Raw genomic sequence first — 15,158 nt, 5'->3', positions numbered from 1 at the left:
GAATCCAATCAGAAAAATATGGCCAATACAATTTTTATCAAATCTCCAGGGGATAATGACTTTATAAATGCTTTCAAATAGCAGATCAACTGAGTCATTTATGAAATATAAATGAACATAATTTGCTTTATTAAAGTGAAAAAATAAAAACACTGGCAGAAAAGCTGTTTCAAAATAAACTATAAAACAAAATCAATTTATACTTTTATAAAACTCAATTTGTTGAGTAGATAAGAGATAATAAATGTACAATTTTGAAGAGGAAATACACTAAAACATAAAAAATACCTCACTCTCTATATGAAATAGGCTAAGAAATGCACATAAAAGCAACTTGGTGATACCATTTTGCATCTACTAAATCACTAAGTCAATAAAGCAAGCATGAGATTGTGAAGTACATTCACATAAAGCCAGTGACACCGTTAAGTAACAGGCCTTTGGAAAGCAAATAAGACGACCTGTCAAGAGCTGGAAGCTTATAGATATGACTCAGCAAATGCACTACTGAAAATTTAGCTTAAGATACTAACTCAAGAGAAAAACCAAATTTATATGTAGACAGATGCTTATTTTGCCATCTAGAGAGAGTATTATAGAAATTGGAAACAAGCTAATGGCCAACTACAAGTGACTGTACACAATATAGATATTAGAATCACAACAATTATAAAGAAATAAATATAAATCTCTATAATGTTAACAAATAGAATATAAAATAAAAATGGAACTGTAATTAAATTGATGTAAAGTCTTTGTGCATAGTGACAATATAAAGAGAAAGCTAAGTAATGAAAATGAGCTGTTAGGATAATATGGGTAATATTTAAAAATATGTTGGTTTTATAACAAATTTTTGTGGAACTGGAGGATGACAGAAAATTAACTGACTGTAATTATTAATTTTTAACTGATTGCTTACCATATGCTTCTTCGATGAGAGCACAGTATGGATTAGTGCCTACCCCGTTTTGCTTAGATTCTTGTTCTCCAAGACGTAAAATATTTTCAAGTCCATTTAAAGCCACTTGGACTATTTTGGAGTCCATAACAGTCAAAAGGTCACAAAGTGGTTTAATGCAGCCTAAGGCTACCAAATACCTTCAGAGTATTTAAGAAGAGAAATGGAAAAGATTTTCAACTTAAAATACTGTTTAAAACTTAAAATACTGTTTAGTATTATGACACAAAAATATTCTTCATGATGAAATGTTATATAAAGCAATTTTCTTTCTCCCTCTCTCCTCCCTCCCTCCCCCTCTCTCTCTCCTTCCTTCCTTCTCTCTCTCTCTCTCTCTCTCTCTCTCTCTCTCTCTCTCTCTCTCTCTCTCTCTTCTTTCTTTCTTTCTTTCTTGGGACTGGGGTTCCTGAAAGCCCTTCTACCTTCAGGCTACAACTCCCATTTTTATTTTTTATATTTTTATTTGGAAACAGGCTTTCTTAAGCCAGTAAGGCTGGCTTCAAACCTGCGTGATCCTCCTGTCTCCACCTCCAGGCTTCAAACCTGCGTGATCCTCCTGTCTCCACCTCCAAGTGCGGGGATTACAAGTGTGCACCACCACGCCCAGCTACTATTCTCTTGTGTTCTAATTTATCATATTCTCAATAAATGGTGTTGCAAATCCTATAAAACATATGCACATGCAAAGTAGTACTTGGATCTGTTTTAACATGGCATAAGAGCATTAAGAACCATGTGTTCAACTTGTTTCTTTTAAAAAAAGCAAACCTATACATATACATAATTTTCACTTGGTAAGAAAAGTAGAAATGGAAAAAGAGAAGGCACATCTAAATTTCAGAAAATTTCTCAAAGAAACAATCCTAGCTAATGTTCCAAAACATGTTTCAGAAATGTAAAAGACCCCTAGGAACAAAAGACGCATCTTGTAAATAATGTTTACAAATAATTACAAAAATATTTCATTCACTTCCTAATGTTTTATTATTTACTAGTTGTTACTAGCTGTTTTTTTTTTTTCATTTTCAATAATATGGATGAAGTAACTGACTTTTTCACTTGGTATAGAGTTCATATTAAGCACAAAGGTTAAAAGCAGCCTCTGAAGCTAGACTGCATGAGCTCCAATCACAATTCTATTCTTTATTGGTTGCGTTACTTTGAGCAATCATTTTGTACCTCAGTTTTTCCACTTTAAAATGGGAAAACAGTATTATCAACCTTAAAGGTTGAGAGAACACAGTAGGTATTTAATAAATGCTTCTTTTCCTTTAAAAAAAGTATATACTTCTGATAGAACATTCATTTGCCATATATTATAAAATATTTGTTAAATAAGTATCTTAGAGTTATGAAATTAGAAGAAATAAAACACATAAAAGTATCTAGTACATTGCTGGTACTCAATAACTACAACTTAGCTCAACAACTGCAATAGTAGGTACTCAACAAGTATTAATGATATGCATGTGGAACATAATCTGAGATCAAGAAGTTCTCTTCCCATATATGTAGAGTTAATAAAATGGTGAAAATAGACAGGAAAAAATTATGTTTGGACACTTGATCCATACTAATAAATTTAAGAAATAACATATGAAATAAATATAATTCTGGAAATAAACAAAAAACTGTTTTTGGAAATGACTTTCAGCCCCAAGCAGATGTAAATAACATTAGCACTAAAAAAAAAAAAAAAAAAAAAAAAAAGATGAATGAAAGACCTTGTTTTAATATTATTGAAATAATGAGGTAGGATGGAAAATAAATTGTTCTCAATCCTAAGAGAAATTTTAGAGAACAGATAATAGTATTAATGGAGGCAATAAAAGACAATGCCTTATAATGGGTAAATTTGTAAATACTGTGATTTGTAAAATAGCATTGTAATTTGACTTCTTGTTTCACAGATTAAAAACATCAAATATTAGAAAATATTTACTAAAAAGCCACTTCAAGAAACCCAACAAGTCTTAAGTTTCATGAAGAAATCTTCAAAATAGGATTCTGTAGCAGTTAGGCTTTTAATAAAAGGGTAAAGTGGAACTTTGCTATGTGAAATAAAAAGATTGAAAGTACATGATAAAAAGGGAGTTAGAAGTTAATATTGGTAAAAATTATGATGGTTATAAACAATGATAAAAATAGCTAAAAGTACATGACTTTATTTGAGAAACTGATATAGGCACTGTGCTAAGAATTTTTTTTTTTTTTAATAATGGGCATTGAACTCAGGGGCATTCTACCTCTGCGCCACATGCTCAGCCCTTTTTATTTGGAAACAGGGTCTCACTAGGTTGCTAAGCCTGGCCTTGAACTTCTGGTCCTCTTGTCTCAGCCTCCTAAGTAGTAGGATTATAGGCATGTGCCACCAGCACTGGTTCAAACACTTTAAATAAATAAATTTCACTTAAGATACCATCTGTTATTAAATTCACTTTAAAAAAAAAACTAGATTAGAAAGGTTAAAAGACAAGGTTAGATTACTTTTACTTGAAAAATTTGAAAACAGGTTGACTTTTTAAAAAATCCATGATAGCAGCTATTTATGCTGTCAGCAAAATGAATAATGTCTAGATTAAAAAAACTACTATACATTTTTAAACAGTTAAACTTAGTGTAGAAAATAAAAGTATGACACTATATGCAATGGTAAAGCTAATAACTGGAATAACAATATCACTAAATCATTTCAATTTTACTCTATATAAGGTAATACTCAAATTTATTAGTCATTTCTTTATAATAAATCTAATGCCCATGAAAGTCTATTTTGCAAATTAATAGACTGTTCCTGCTCAGATTTCTAATCTCTAACCTGCCCAAAAGAGCAGTATTAGTTTTAATTAAAATTAAAAAATTATGAAGGATTCAGCAAAGTACCATTTCATATGCTCATCAAACTAACAGAAATAATGCTGATTTCATTAATAAATAAAAGGTATATTTTATTTCAAATTGTGTCTGATTTACACTTAAAACACAATTTAGGACAGGTGCAGTGACACGTGCCTATAATCCCAGTACCTTAAGTTTGAGGCCAGCCTCGACAACTTAAGTGAGACCTCTATTTCAGATTAATAAAAAATAAGGATAGGAGTGCAGCTCAGAGGTAGAGCACTCCTGGGTTCAATCCTCAGTCACACACACACACACACACACACACACACACACACACACACACACACACACACCTGAAAATCTTAATCATACCGTATTTGCTCTGGAGTGCCTCCTGATGTTGCATTCGTTATAGCCCAAGCTGCTTCTTTTCTGGTACGAAACTCTGCTTTTTGAAGAATCTCAATCAAAACAGGAAAAATACTTGCATCTATAACAGCCTGGGATTAGGAAAAATGATATACATAAATCAATGCAGGTAATATTTTGAAAATATTACCAAGTAGAGGAGTATTAAATTCAGTAGCTTTAAAATGTCAGTGTTTTTAGGAATATCTTTTGAAATATTTTGTTTCTAATCTGTCAACAGACTTACAAATACTTTTTTATAAAAGGATGTTACCTTTTTTAAAAATGCAGACTAATACGGTATTAGCTGAATATAAATATTAAAGATAATAAAGTATACCAGGCATATGACTGATCAAAATGAATTGCTGACTTGAACTTGACAGGACCCTAATAAATTATTATAAGCTGTGATAGAAAAATCACTGCCTACCTAACTTAAAACTAATAAAAAACAATCCTTGCTGGGCATGGTGGCACTGGCTTGTAATCCTAGCATTTGGGAAGCTGAGACAGGAGGATCTTGGTTCGCAGACAGCCTCAGCTACTTAGTGAGGCCCTCTGCAACTTAGTGAGACGTTGTTTCAAAATAAAGAATAAAAAATAGGGCATGGGGTGTAGTTCAGAGGTAGAATGCCCTTGGGTTCAATCCTCAGACCTGCAACAAAACAAAACAATCCTTTTCCAAAGACTAACCATTCATTATGTGTCAGGCACAGTCTTGGGCATTTTATATATTTAATTGCAATTTCTCCCTAAAATACTAAAACTTATCATTTAGAGGTGGAAAGTCATATCTTTGAAATACTTTCCAGAAATCATTTTTAAAGATTATTTTTTAATTATTAACTAAAAAACACTAATAAAATGATGATTTTTGTCTACACTGGAATATCAGGCCTTCCTCTTCTAGTCTCAGATTAGCAAAGTATTTACCTGAATCTGAGCTCTGTTTCCAGCAGTGATGTTAGAAACAGTCCAGCAGGCTTCTTTTCTAATTGACTCCTTTGGACTACTCAACAAGTGTAAGAGACAGGGCAATGCAGAGCAGTTCAAAATAACCTAAAAAAGTAATAAATGGAAACAAAACATTTTATTAGTAAGTAATATACAAAAACATCTAATGGACTAAGTACAAAAACTATTCTCAAAAATGAAATCAAAACCTGGGCGTGGTGGCACACACTTGTAATCCCAGCATTTGGGAGACTGAGACCGGAGGATTGCGGTTCACTTAGTGAGGTCTTCCACAACTCAGTGAGACCCTGTTTCAAAATAAAGAATAATAATTTAAAAAATGGACAGGGGGTGTACCTTGGAGATCAAATGCCTCTGGGTTCTATCCCCAGACCCACCAAAAAAAAAAAAAAAAAAAAAAAAAAAAGAAATCAAAAGAAGAGAAATTCCTCTCACAGTAACACTTAGGCACTTAATGTCTTTTATTTTCCTGCCAATGCCAAAACTTGTCTAATGCCATGTAGTGAAGCCTATTCTCTATTCACTAACATGCAAATCATGGGCTCATCATTCAAGTTTACAAATTAAAGCAAATCTATATGTTAAAGCAAGTTATCCCCAGTACCACACACATACACACACAAAAGAAATATACCAAGTAATGTGTACATGTGTGTATAACTTTGAATCTCAATAGTATATATAAGTACAATGTATCAATAAAAGTATAAAAAATTATGCTCTTAAATTCAAAGTCAATCCCAATGATTTACATAAAATTACTTGGTGAAAAATGTATGAAAGAGCTGGACGTGGTGGCGCACGCTTGTAATCCCCACGCTTGGGAGGCAGAGACAGGAGGATCGCGCAGGTTCGAAGCCAGCCACGCGCGCTGGCTTAGGAGACCCTGTGTCCAAATAAAAAATGTAAAAATAGGTCTGGGAATGTAGAGCCCGGAGGTAGAAGGGCTTCCAGGAACCCTAGTACCACACACACACACTGAAAGAATGCACTAAAAATTCAGCTAAAAATATACAGCATATATTTAGAAGGACATTTTCATTTCATAAAGATCTATTTTAAATGAATGACTATCAATTAGTAAGGACTACTGTTTAATAACATTTATACTATGTATATAGGATTGGAAAAGATTAATATGTAGGTTAGAATAAAAAACATACTTTAATGTGACAAATAAAATCTAATGTGCTACAGAATTGAAGTTATCTTCAAGAAAGACTCTATTTCAAATCTGGAGTCAGTCTTGACATTATACCTTTGACACCTTATCATTCTCCATAGGACAGACACATATACACATCTAGTTAATTACCTATCCTGAAATTACTCCCTTGCCATTATCCTTCCAGTGGTCTCATAATTTGGGTCTTTAGTATAAAATGCCCTCCTCCATTTCCAACCCATTCTATTCTATTTATAACTCGTGTCTGCCTCTGTACCTATAATCATGTAAATCTCTTCTACTCTAAATGAGTACTTTTCTACCTTTAAGATCAACTTTTAGTTTCAACTTCTTGTTGAAATGATTTCTTACTAAACTTATCTTTTAAAACATTTTTAAGCCAGGCGTGGTGGCGCACGCTTGTAATCCCCGCGCTTGGGAGGCAGAGACAGGAGGATCGCGCAGGTTCGAAGCCAGCCGCGCGCGCTGGCTTAGGAGACCCTGTTTCCAAATAAAAATGTAAAAATAGGTCTGGGAGTGTAGCCCGGAGGTAGAAGGGCTTCCAGGAACCCCAGTACCACCAAAAAAAAAAAAAAAAAAAAAAAAAATTAACATTTATTGACTAGTGCATAGTATACATATATCATCTTGGATAATTGCTTTGTTTTAATTCATATTTTCTCCCTAACTGGATTATAAATCGCTCAAAAGCAGAACCTGTATCATATACTTCTTTCAGTGATACAGATCTAAGCATGTTCCATATAGGTTTTTTGGTTACACGTTACTGAGAATATGGAGTTATAGATGCCTGTTAACTACTGCAATGTTCAAGTTTTAATTGATATGTAATCAAAGAGTGTAAAATACAATAAACTTAAAATCCATTATGTTCATAACCTGTCACAATAAGAAGTCTGAACTCACCTGTGTTTGAATATCATCACCAGTCACAATATTACCAACTGCTCTTAATGCAGGAGATACAACTTTATAATCATTGTGCCTAAAAGCAAAAATATGATTTTATAAGCTAAGAATTTAAGACTTAGAGAAAGTTGCATAAATAGTACAAAACTTCCCTTGATTTTTCACCTAGAGATCCCATTCAATTTTACAAATTTTCCCACTAATATATATAACAATCTAATTCGGGGTCACATGTGATACCCAGCTGTCATGTCTCTCTATTCTTTCTCAATTCAGTACAATTCTTTAGTCTTCTCTTGATTTTCATGATTTTAACACTTTTGAAGATCACAAGGCAGCTATTTGTTTTTATTCAATGTTTCCTGAAGATTAAGTCCCAATTATATATTTTTGGCTAGCTGTCACATACTCTTTTTATTACACCCCACTGGGTGGTATACAGTATTTTATTTTGTCTCTCTACAGTTGTGCTGAACTCTGGTCATTAATTAACATGGTGTCTTCCAGATTTTCCCACAGTAAAATTTCCCAGTGATTTCTCCTCTATAATTAAAATTTGATGAATTGATACTTTAAGACTATGTAAAAATTTAATTTCTTAACCCACTTTTTTATTTTTATTTTTTGGTGGTACTGGGGTTCCTGGAAACCCTTCTACCTCTGGGCTACACTCCCAGACCCATTTTATACTTTTTATTTGGAAACAGGGCCTCTTAAGCCTGCAAGGCTGGCTTCCAACCTGCGCAATCTTCCTGTCTCTGCCTCCCAAGTGCGGGGATTACAAGCATGTGCCACCTCGCCCGGCTTCTTAACCCACTTTTTACCACGAATTTCACCATCTTTTGATACTTGTCTGAAGTAATTAGCAATTAGTATTGTTACCAACAAGGATTTTCTGATACTATCCTCTAAATATATGACTATTTATTGAGCTATCTACTTAATCATTAAATTAGAATACATTACTATAATTTATTTCAAAGCCCACAGTCACAGTTTTAGACAGTGGGAGCCCTCTTCAATTGGGCTTTTGTGTCATTTTGACATTTCTTCATTTCTTAAAAACTACTTTCTGTGTTCACCTTAATTTTTTTCAGTCTAAGCCCTAAAAAAGTCATTTCGTTAAGAATCCTGGCTCTTTTGAATAAAGAGCAGCAATATGTGAGAGTTTCGTGTGCTCATGTTATTCTATAGAGGGTGTCACTCCTCTTTGAATAAGACCCACCCACATACACACATATTTATGTATCTTTTTATGTTGATAATCATTAGCTTACATTGACAGTTCCAGTTCTATTTAACATGTTAAGATTATTCAGGCTCTTTCCCTTTGTATATTTATATTGCCATTTACTGGTAATAAGAAACTTTTTTCTTTTATCCTAATTTCTCTATATCTGGCCAATCTTCTGACTCAGGTAGGCTGCCATATCTCACGAGGTGCCGGCTCTCAGCCCTGCTCCAGCCTGCTTGTCTGCTCACTCTTGGTGAGTGCCACTCTCGAGCTGTCACTGCACCTGCCTACCGCCTCTCCTCTGACACTGTCTTCAAGCTGGGGATCTGACTCCTCATCATGGGATTACCTGCTGGCTTTTTGACAAAAACAATTACATTTTTAAGTGAAGGTAGGAGGGCCAGGCATGGTGGTACATGCCTGTAATCCCAGTTCTTGAGAGACTGAGACATGAAAATCACAGGTTCTGGGCTAGCCTCAGCAATTAAGACTTGCAGAAATCTAAGGATGCCTTGTGTCAAAACAAAAAAATAAAAGGGGCTGGGGTGTAGCTAAGAAGTACAATGCCCCTGATTCAGTACCAAGTGCCACACATAAAACAATAAAATCCAAAGCGCTTTTATCTTTTCAAAACAAGTTTTCTTAAAGTTTAACATGTTTGTATAGAAAACTGCTCTTTTAAATGAAAATGGCTATAACAGCCCAGCAAAAGAAATATTTTTAATACAAGTAAAATACTAAGCGATTTTTTTGTTGTTGTACAGTGATAGATTTATTTTTTTTTAATTTTTTATGGGTGCATTATATTCATACATCATAATGGGGTAAAAAACTTGTGTGTACATACATGTACACATCACTGATTTAACCCCTACCCAATTCCCACCCCGTTCCCTCCCTGTCCCTCCTTCCCTTGCTCGGCATAGTGGTTGACTTTGATATGTTTAAGTACATTGTGTGTTTTAGAGATTTTCCTCTTCCCCTCTCCTTTCTCCTCCTTTAGGTTGCCTTGTTTGCTCCTCTATAGGATTTCCTTTTTCATCTAGAGTTCCTCCTATGACACATTTCTCCCTAACTTTCACATATTAGGAAAAGCATCTGATTTCTTATTTTTTGTGACTGACGAATCTCACTTAGCATAATGTCCTCCAGTTCCATCCATTTCCCTGAAAATGATGTCATTGAGTTTTTTTTAATAGCTGAGTAAAATTCCATTGTGTACATATCCCACAGTTTTGTAATCCATTCATCTGCTGATGGACATCTTGGCTGGTTCCATAGTTTGGCTATGGTGAATTGTGCAGCTATGAACATAGATACACATGCATTAGTTTGGTAGTTTGGTTTCCTATCTTTTGGGTAGATACCCAGAAGTGGTATTGCTGGATCAAATGGTAGATTTGTTCCCATTCTTCTGAGGATTCTCCATACTGTTTTCCAAAGTGGTTGCACTAATTTGCAATCCCACCAACAATGTTTTAGAGTTCTCACTTCTCCACATCCTTGCCAGCATCTGTTGTTTGTGTTTTGAATGATTGCCATTCTAGTTGGAGTTAGGTGAAATCTCAGGGTAGTTTTGATTTGCATCTCTCTGATTGCCAGTGATGTTGAGCATTTTTTCAGGCATTTATTAGCCATTTGAATTTCTTTTGTGAAGTGTCTATTTAGTTCGTTTGCCCATTTTGTTACTAGATGCTTTGTTTTCTTAGTATTGAGTTTCTTGAGTTCTCTGTATATTTTAGATATTAGTCCTCTATCTGTGGTGTAGGTGGCAAAAATCTCCCATTCTGTTGGCTCTCAATTGAGGTTCTTGACAGTTTCCTTTGCTGAACAGAAGCTCTTCAGTTTCATGCAATCCCATGTATTGATTCACCTTTTAATTTGTTGTGCCTTTGGGGTCTTGTTGAAAAAGAGTTTATCTGTGCCTATGTATTGTAGTGTTGGACCTATGCCCTCTTCAAGGAGCTTCAAAGTCTCTGGTTTGATTTCCAAGTCTTTGATCCATCTTGAATTGACTTTTGTACAGGGTGAAAAAGTGGGATTAATTTCCAATTTTATGCATCTAGTTAACCAGTTTTGGAGAAAAGGTTATCTTTTCTCCAGTGTATGTTTTTGGCCCCTTTGTCAAAAATCAATTGGCTGAAAGTGTGTGGACTTGTTTCTGGGTCTTCTATTCTGCTCCATTGGTCTATGTATCTGTGTTTTTGCCAGTACGATGCTATTTTTTATTACAATGGCTTTGTAGTGTAGTTTAAAGTCAGGTATTATGATTCCTCCTGGATGGTTTTTATTGCTGAGAACTACCTTGGCTATTCAGGGCTTTTTGTTATTCCAGATAAATTTAAGGACTGATTTTTCTATGTCTGTGAGGAATGAACTTGGTAGTTTAATGGGGATTGCGTTAAATCTGTAGATCACTTTTGGAAGGATGGCCATTTTAATGATATTTATTCTGCCAATCCATGAACATGGAAGATCATTCCATCTTCTAATATCTTCTTCGATTTCTTTTTTCAGTGTTTTATAATTTTCTTTGTAGAGATCTTTTACCTCCTTGGTCAAGTTTATTCCTAAGTATTTTATTTTTTTGTGGGAGATCCTGAGTGGAAGTGTTTTCTGAATTTCTTTTTCTGTGGATTTATGTTTGGTGTACAGGAAAGCTTCTAATTTTTTAAGATTGATTTTGTATCCAGATACTTTGCTGAATTTGTTGATAATTTCTATAAGCTTTTTGGTTGAGTTTGTTGGGTTTTCTAAATATAGTATCATGTCATCTGCAAATAGTGAAAGTTTGAGTTCTTCCTTTCCTAAGTGATTTTTCACTATATAAACTTTTATACCAATTATTTACTGTGATCAATCAATAGCAGAAACTGGATTCTTACTTCATTTACAATGTCTAACACACTGCTACCTTAAGAGATAACAGGGATTCTAAAAGTATTTGATGAATTAACTCATGTTCTTTCATAAAAAATCGGGTAAAATTAAGGAGATTCATTTACAAAATACTCAGCATGTAATTCATGATATAACAGTAAGCACCAAGTGTAGGGTTGATAGCTTTTTAAATCTCTCTGAAGATAGTGACTCTCAATATGCTTACAAAGCCATTATTTTAACTGGTTATCTTAATATGTAATCATAAAATTAAGTATATAGTTACATCAAAAGTTCAACCAATCTTCGACAGACTCCAGAATCAATCACTGCTTGAATTTTATCATTGGGTCCATCAGAGAGATAAGAAAGGGCCCAGCACACATCTGCTAACACATCTGGGTCACTGCTAAACAACAATCTTGACAGGACATTTAAGCAAGGTGAAACCTGGAAAGAAAGAAAGAAGCAATATTTAATTTTTTAAAAATCTGGAATCAAGTTTTCTTAGAAAACCTCAGAAATTCAGCTCACAATATTAATCCTAAAAATATACAAGATATATGGTAAAGTTTTGGTGCTGGGATTGAACTTAGGGGCATTCAACCTCTAAGCTACACCCCCTGCCCTATTTTGTATTCTTTATTTTTTGAAATAGGGTCTTACTAAGTTGCAGAGCGCCTCACTAAGTAGCTGAGGCTGTCTGTAAACCGTGATCCTCAGATCTCATACTCCTGAATGCTGGAATTACAAGGTGCGCCACCACACCAGGCTAGACTTTAACTTCATCCCGTTTGTTTCAAATTCATTGCTTCATTTCAGTGTCTACTCCCTGCCTCCCCCAACACACAAAAAGTTAAAGTCTAAACACTGAAAAGTGAAAACTAGTCTTTCTCCAATGCCCAGATCCCACAGCTCTAGAAGCCAGTGTATTATCTACTCTATACCTTAATCCAATTTACCAACTTGCCAGTAAAAGAATGCAAACTCTGCCTCTGGAAAACAGAATGGTCTCAGAAGAGATTAAAATTTGGAGTTCCCCAAAGATAATGTGGATTTGCTTTCCAAATATCTTGTTCCATGTGGTGACAGATACCACACATATACCCATTTTCTAATCAGCTTTGTAGTGCCTTCTTTCTGAATCTGTCAAGGAGTATCAGATAAATCAGGATAGCATCCAGTAGGAAAGGGACTAAGACAAATAATAAACCACTCACAAAACAAAAAAGTACAAAGAAACAAGCACCAAGAAAGAAAAACCTACAAAAAACTATTAATCCTCACACAGATAAGACAATTACTAGTTTGGAAAAGAACATAATTATATAAACACGATCAGCTAATGAACAAGGAAAATAGTTTGAAACAGAAAGAAGTATAAAGAAAAATAGAAAACATAAGACATGATTGAATAAAAACATTTTAAAAAGGTGAATGATAAATAAAAAATATCTCATATAAAAATCACAGAAAATTTAAGTAACAAACAAGTTTTAAGTCCTATGTGATGACTCCATAAGTTTGGAATGTAGAAGTAAAACATAAGAAACAAAGATTCCTGCTTTATTTTGGTAGAATAAGTATTTGTTTCAAATTGATAAACATAATAATATACATAATAAATAAGTAATCTTGTTAAATGGTCAGATGAAAAAATTAAGGTCAGAAAAACTCATAGGATGGGAAAAAGATTAGTGACAGACTGTTATTAACTACACCAGTCAGGAGAGAGCTCATGGAAAAACTGACTTCTTCAAAAAAATTTAAAGGAGATGAAATCAAGTTGCAATCTACAGTTCAGAACAGGTGGTAAGTCAGTAGTTCTCAAAGTGTGGTCTGTGGACCTCTGGGGGAATTCCTGAAACCCTATGAGGGCAAATAAGGTATCAAAACTATTTTTATAATAATACCAAGATATAATTAGTATTTCTTACTTTACTGACATTTGCACTAGAAGTATATATAAAAAAAGGTCTGTAAAACTGGTAGCACCTTGACAGAATTCAATACAAAATGGAGTTTTGTAACTTTGTATTCTTTGCCTCCAGTTAAAAGGGGTGCAGGGGGAATAATAGTCAGTTATATTTAAGAGCTGCCTTGAATAAGTAGTAAAAATTACTAGTAGTTTCATTAAATCTCAACTTTTGAGTTTAGGTCTTTTGGATATTTCTGAGATAAAACGGGAAATAACATATAAAGCCCTCTGTAAGATGGAGTACTAGAGTTGTCTGCTGCATCAATCCAGTGACAAAGAATATTATAGACCAGTGGTATCCAGAGAAGATACATATTTTCTTCCTCAATATATTTATTACTTTAAAAAATCTTAAGCTTACAGACAATTCATTAAAAAAAATGATCAGCACCCATATGCTATTAACCTAGGTCCACCAGTTATTAACATTTTGCCACATTTGCTTTCTCTCCCAAGATACACATACATACATGCATTTTTCCTTTCCTTTTTTTTTTTTTTAAACTGGACCACTTGATAACCAATTGTAAGATAAAAAGGGCATTCTACATTCTTCTAACACAATATAATTATGCCCAGGAAATTTAACATTGATGCACAAGCTAATCATCAAGGATTAAATATTTCATTGATTTGTTATGTCCCTTTACAGGTGATTTTTAAAGTCAGAATTACTGAGGTATCATACAGTAAAATTATACTCTTTAGGTATAGAACTTGGTATATTCTTTTCCTTTTCTTCTTTTTTACTTTTTGGCAGTACTGAGGATTAAACCTAGAGGTGTTTTCTCTCTGGGCTGTACCCTCAGTCCTATTTTTAAATTTTGAAACAAGATCTCACTAAGTTGTTGAAGGCCTTACTAAATTTCTGAGGCTGGCCTTGAGACTATACTATACATTCCTCCTGTCTCAGTGGTCCAATTACTGGGATTACAGGTGCATACTACCATACTCAACAAGCATATCTATTTATTTTTATGTATTCAATTAACAAATAAACATATGTATATAACCAATATCCAATCAAAATACAAAGTGTTCCTATTTTTCTGAAAAGTTCCCTTTTTCCCTTTAAAGACATCTTCCTCTTCTCAGGCAATCATCAATCTGGTGTTTTGGTTTATTTATTTTTTCTACAGTACTGGGACTGAGCTATATCCCCAGCATTTTTTACTTATTTACTTCTAAAATTTTGAACAGGGTCTCATTAAGTCTCCCAGGCTGCCCTTAAACTTTCAATTTTCCTGTCTAAGCCTCCTGAATTTCTGGGATTAGAGGCATGTGCCCTGTGCCAGGATACCAATCTGATTGTTGCTATTATGGTCTTATCTTTTCCAAAATGTTATATAATCAGGCATGATCAGCATTTGTGCATGGTTCTTTTCAGTTAAAACTTAATTTTGGGGGGATTAATCCATACTGTTGCATGTATTTGTTCCTTCTTAATGTTGAATTTGTGCTCCATCACGTAAATGAAACATAATTCACCAAACTAAAGTACATTGGCACAATTTTCAGTTTTTGGTGTTGATAAGTAAATCTGCTATAAATACCTGTATATAGGTCTTTCTATAGGTATACCATTTAATTTGGGTAAATATCAGACAGTGGCAACGCTAAACAGTTTATACTAAAATATCTGTATCAAGCCGGGCGTGATGGCGCACGCTTGTAATCCCAGTATTTGGGAGGCTGAGACCTGGAGGATCGCGGTTCGCGGACAGCCTCAGCTACCTAGTGAGGCCCTCCGCAACTCAGTGAGACCCGGATTCAAAATAAAGAA

General features: G+C 34.2%; 1 protein-coding gene across 3 annotated transcripts in view; it reads right to left on the bottom strand.

Annotated features, from left to right (window-relative positions):
- The window catches only part of KPNA5 (karyopherin subunit alpha 5), a gene marked incomplete at both ends in the record, with an annotated part of 40,163 nt that overhangs the window by 1,100 nt on the left and 23,905 nt on the right, over window positions 1-15,158 (bottom strand). For all 3 annotated transcript variants that reach the window (XM_080700025.1, XM_080700026.1, XM_080700027.1), the window contains 5 exons: window positions 923-1,101; window positions 4,175-4,302; window positions 5,147-5,272; window positions 7,281-7,359; window positions 11,684-11,847. In XM_080700025.1, coding sequence (XP_080556151.1) covers window positions 923-1,101; window positions 4,175-4,302; window positions 5,147-5,272; window positions 7,281-7,359; window positions 11,684-11,847 — 676 coding nt within the window. The remainder of the gene's footprint in view (window positions 1-922; window positions 1,102-4,174; window positions 4,303-5,146; window positions 5,273-7,280; window positions 7,360-11,683; window positions 11,848-15,158) is intronic.

This window comes from Muscardinus avellanarius (genome assembly GCF_963383645.1).
Source record: "Muscardinus avellanarius genome assembly, chromosome: 8".
In the NCBI taxonomy this organism is placed as follows: Eukaryota; Metazoa; Chordata; class Mammalia; order Rodentia; family Gliridae; genus Muscardinus; species Muscardinus avellanarius.
The sequence above is the reverse complement of the archived record's forward strand: the minus strand, read 5'-3'. Positions and strand labels throughout refer to the sequence as shown.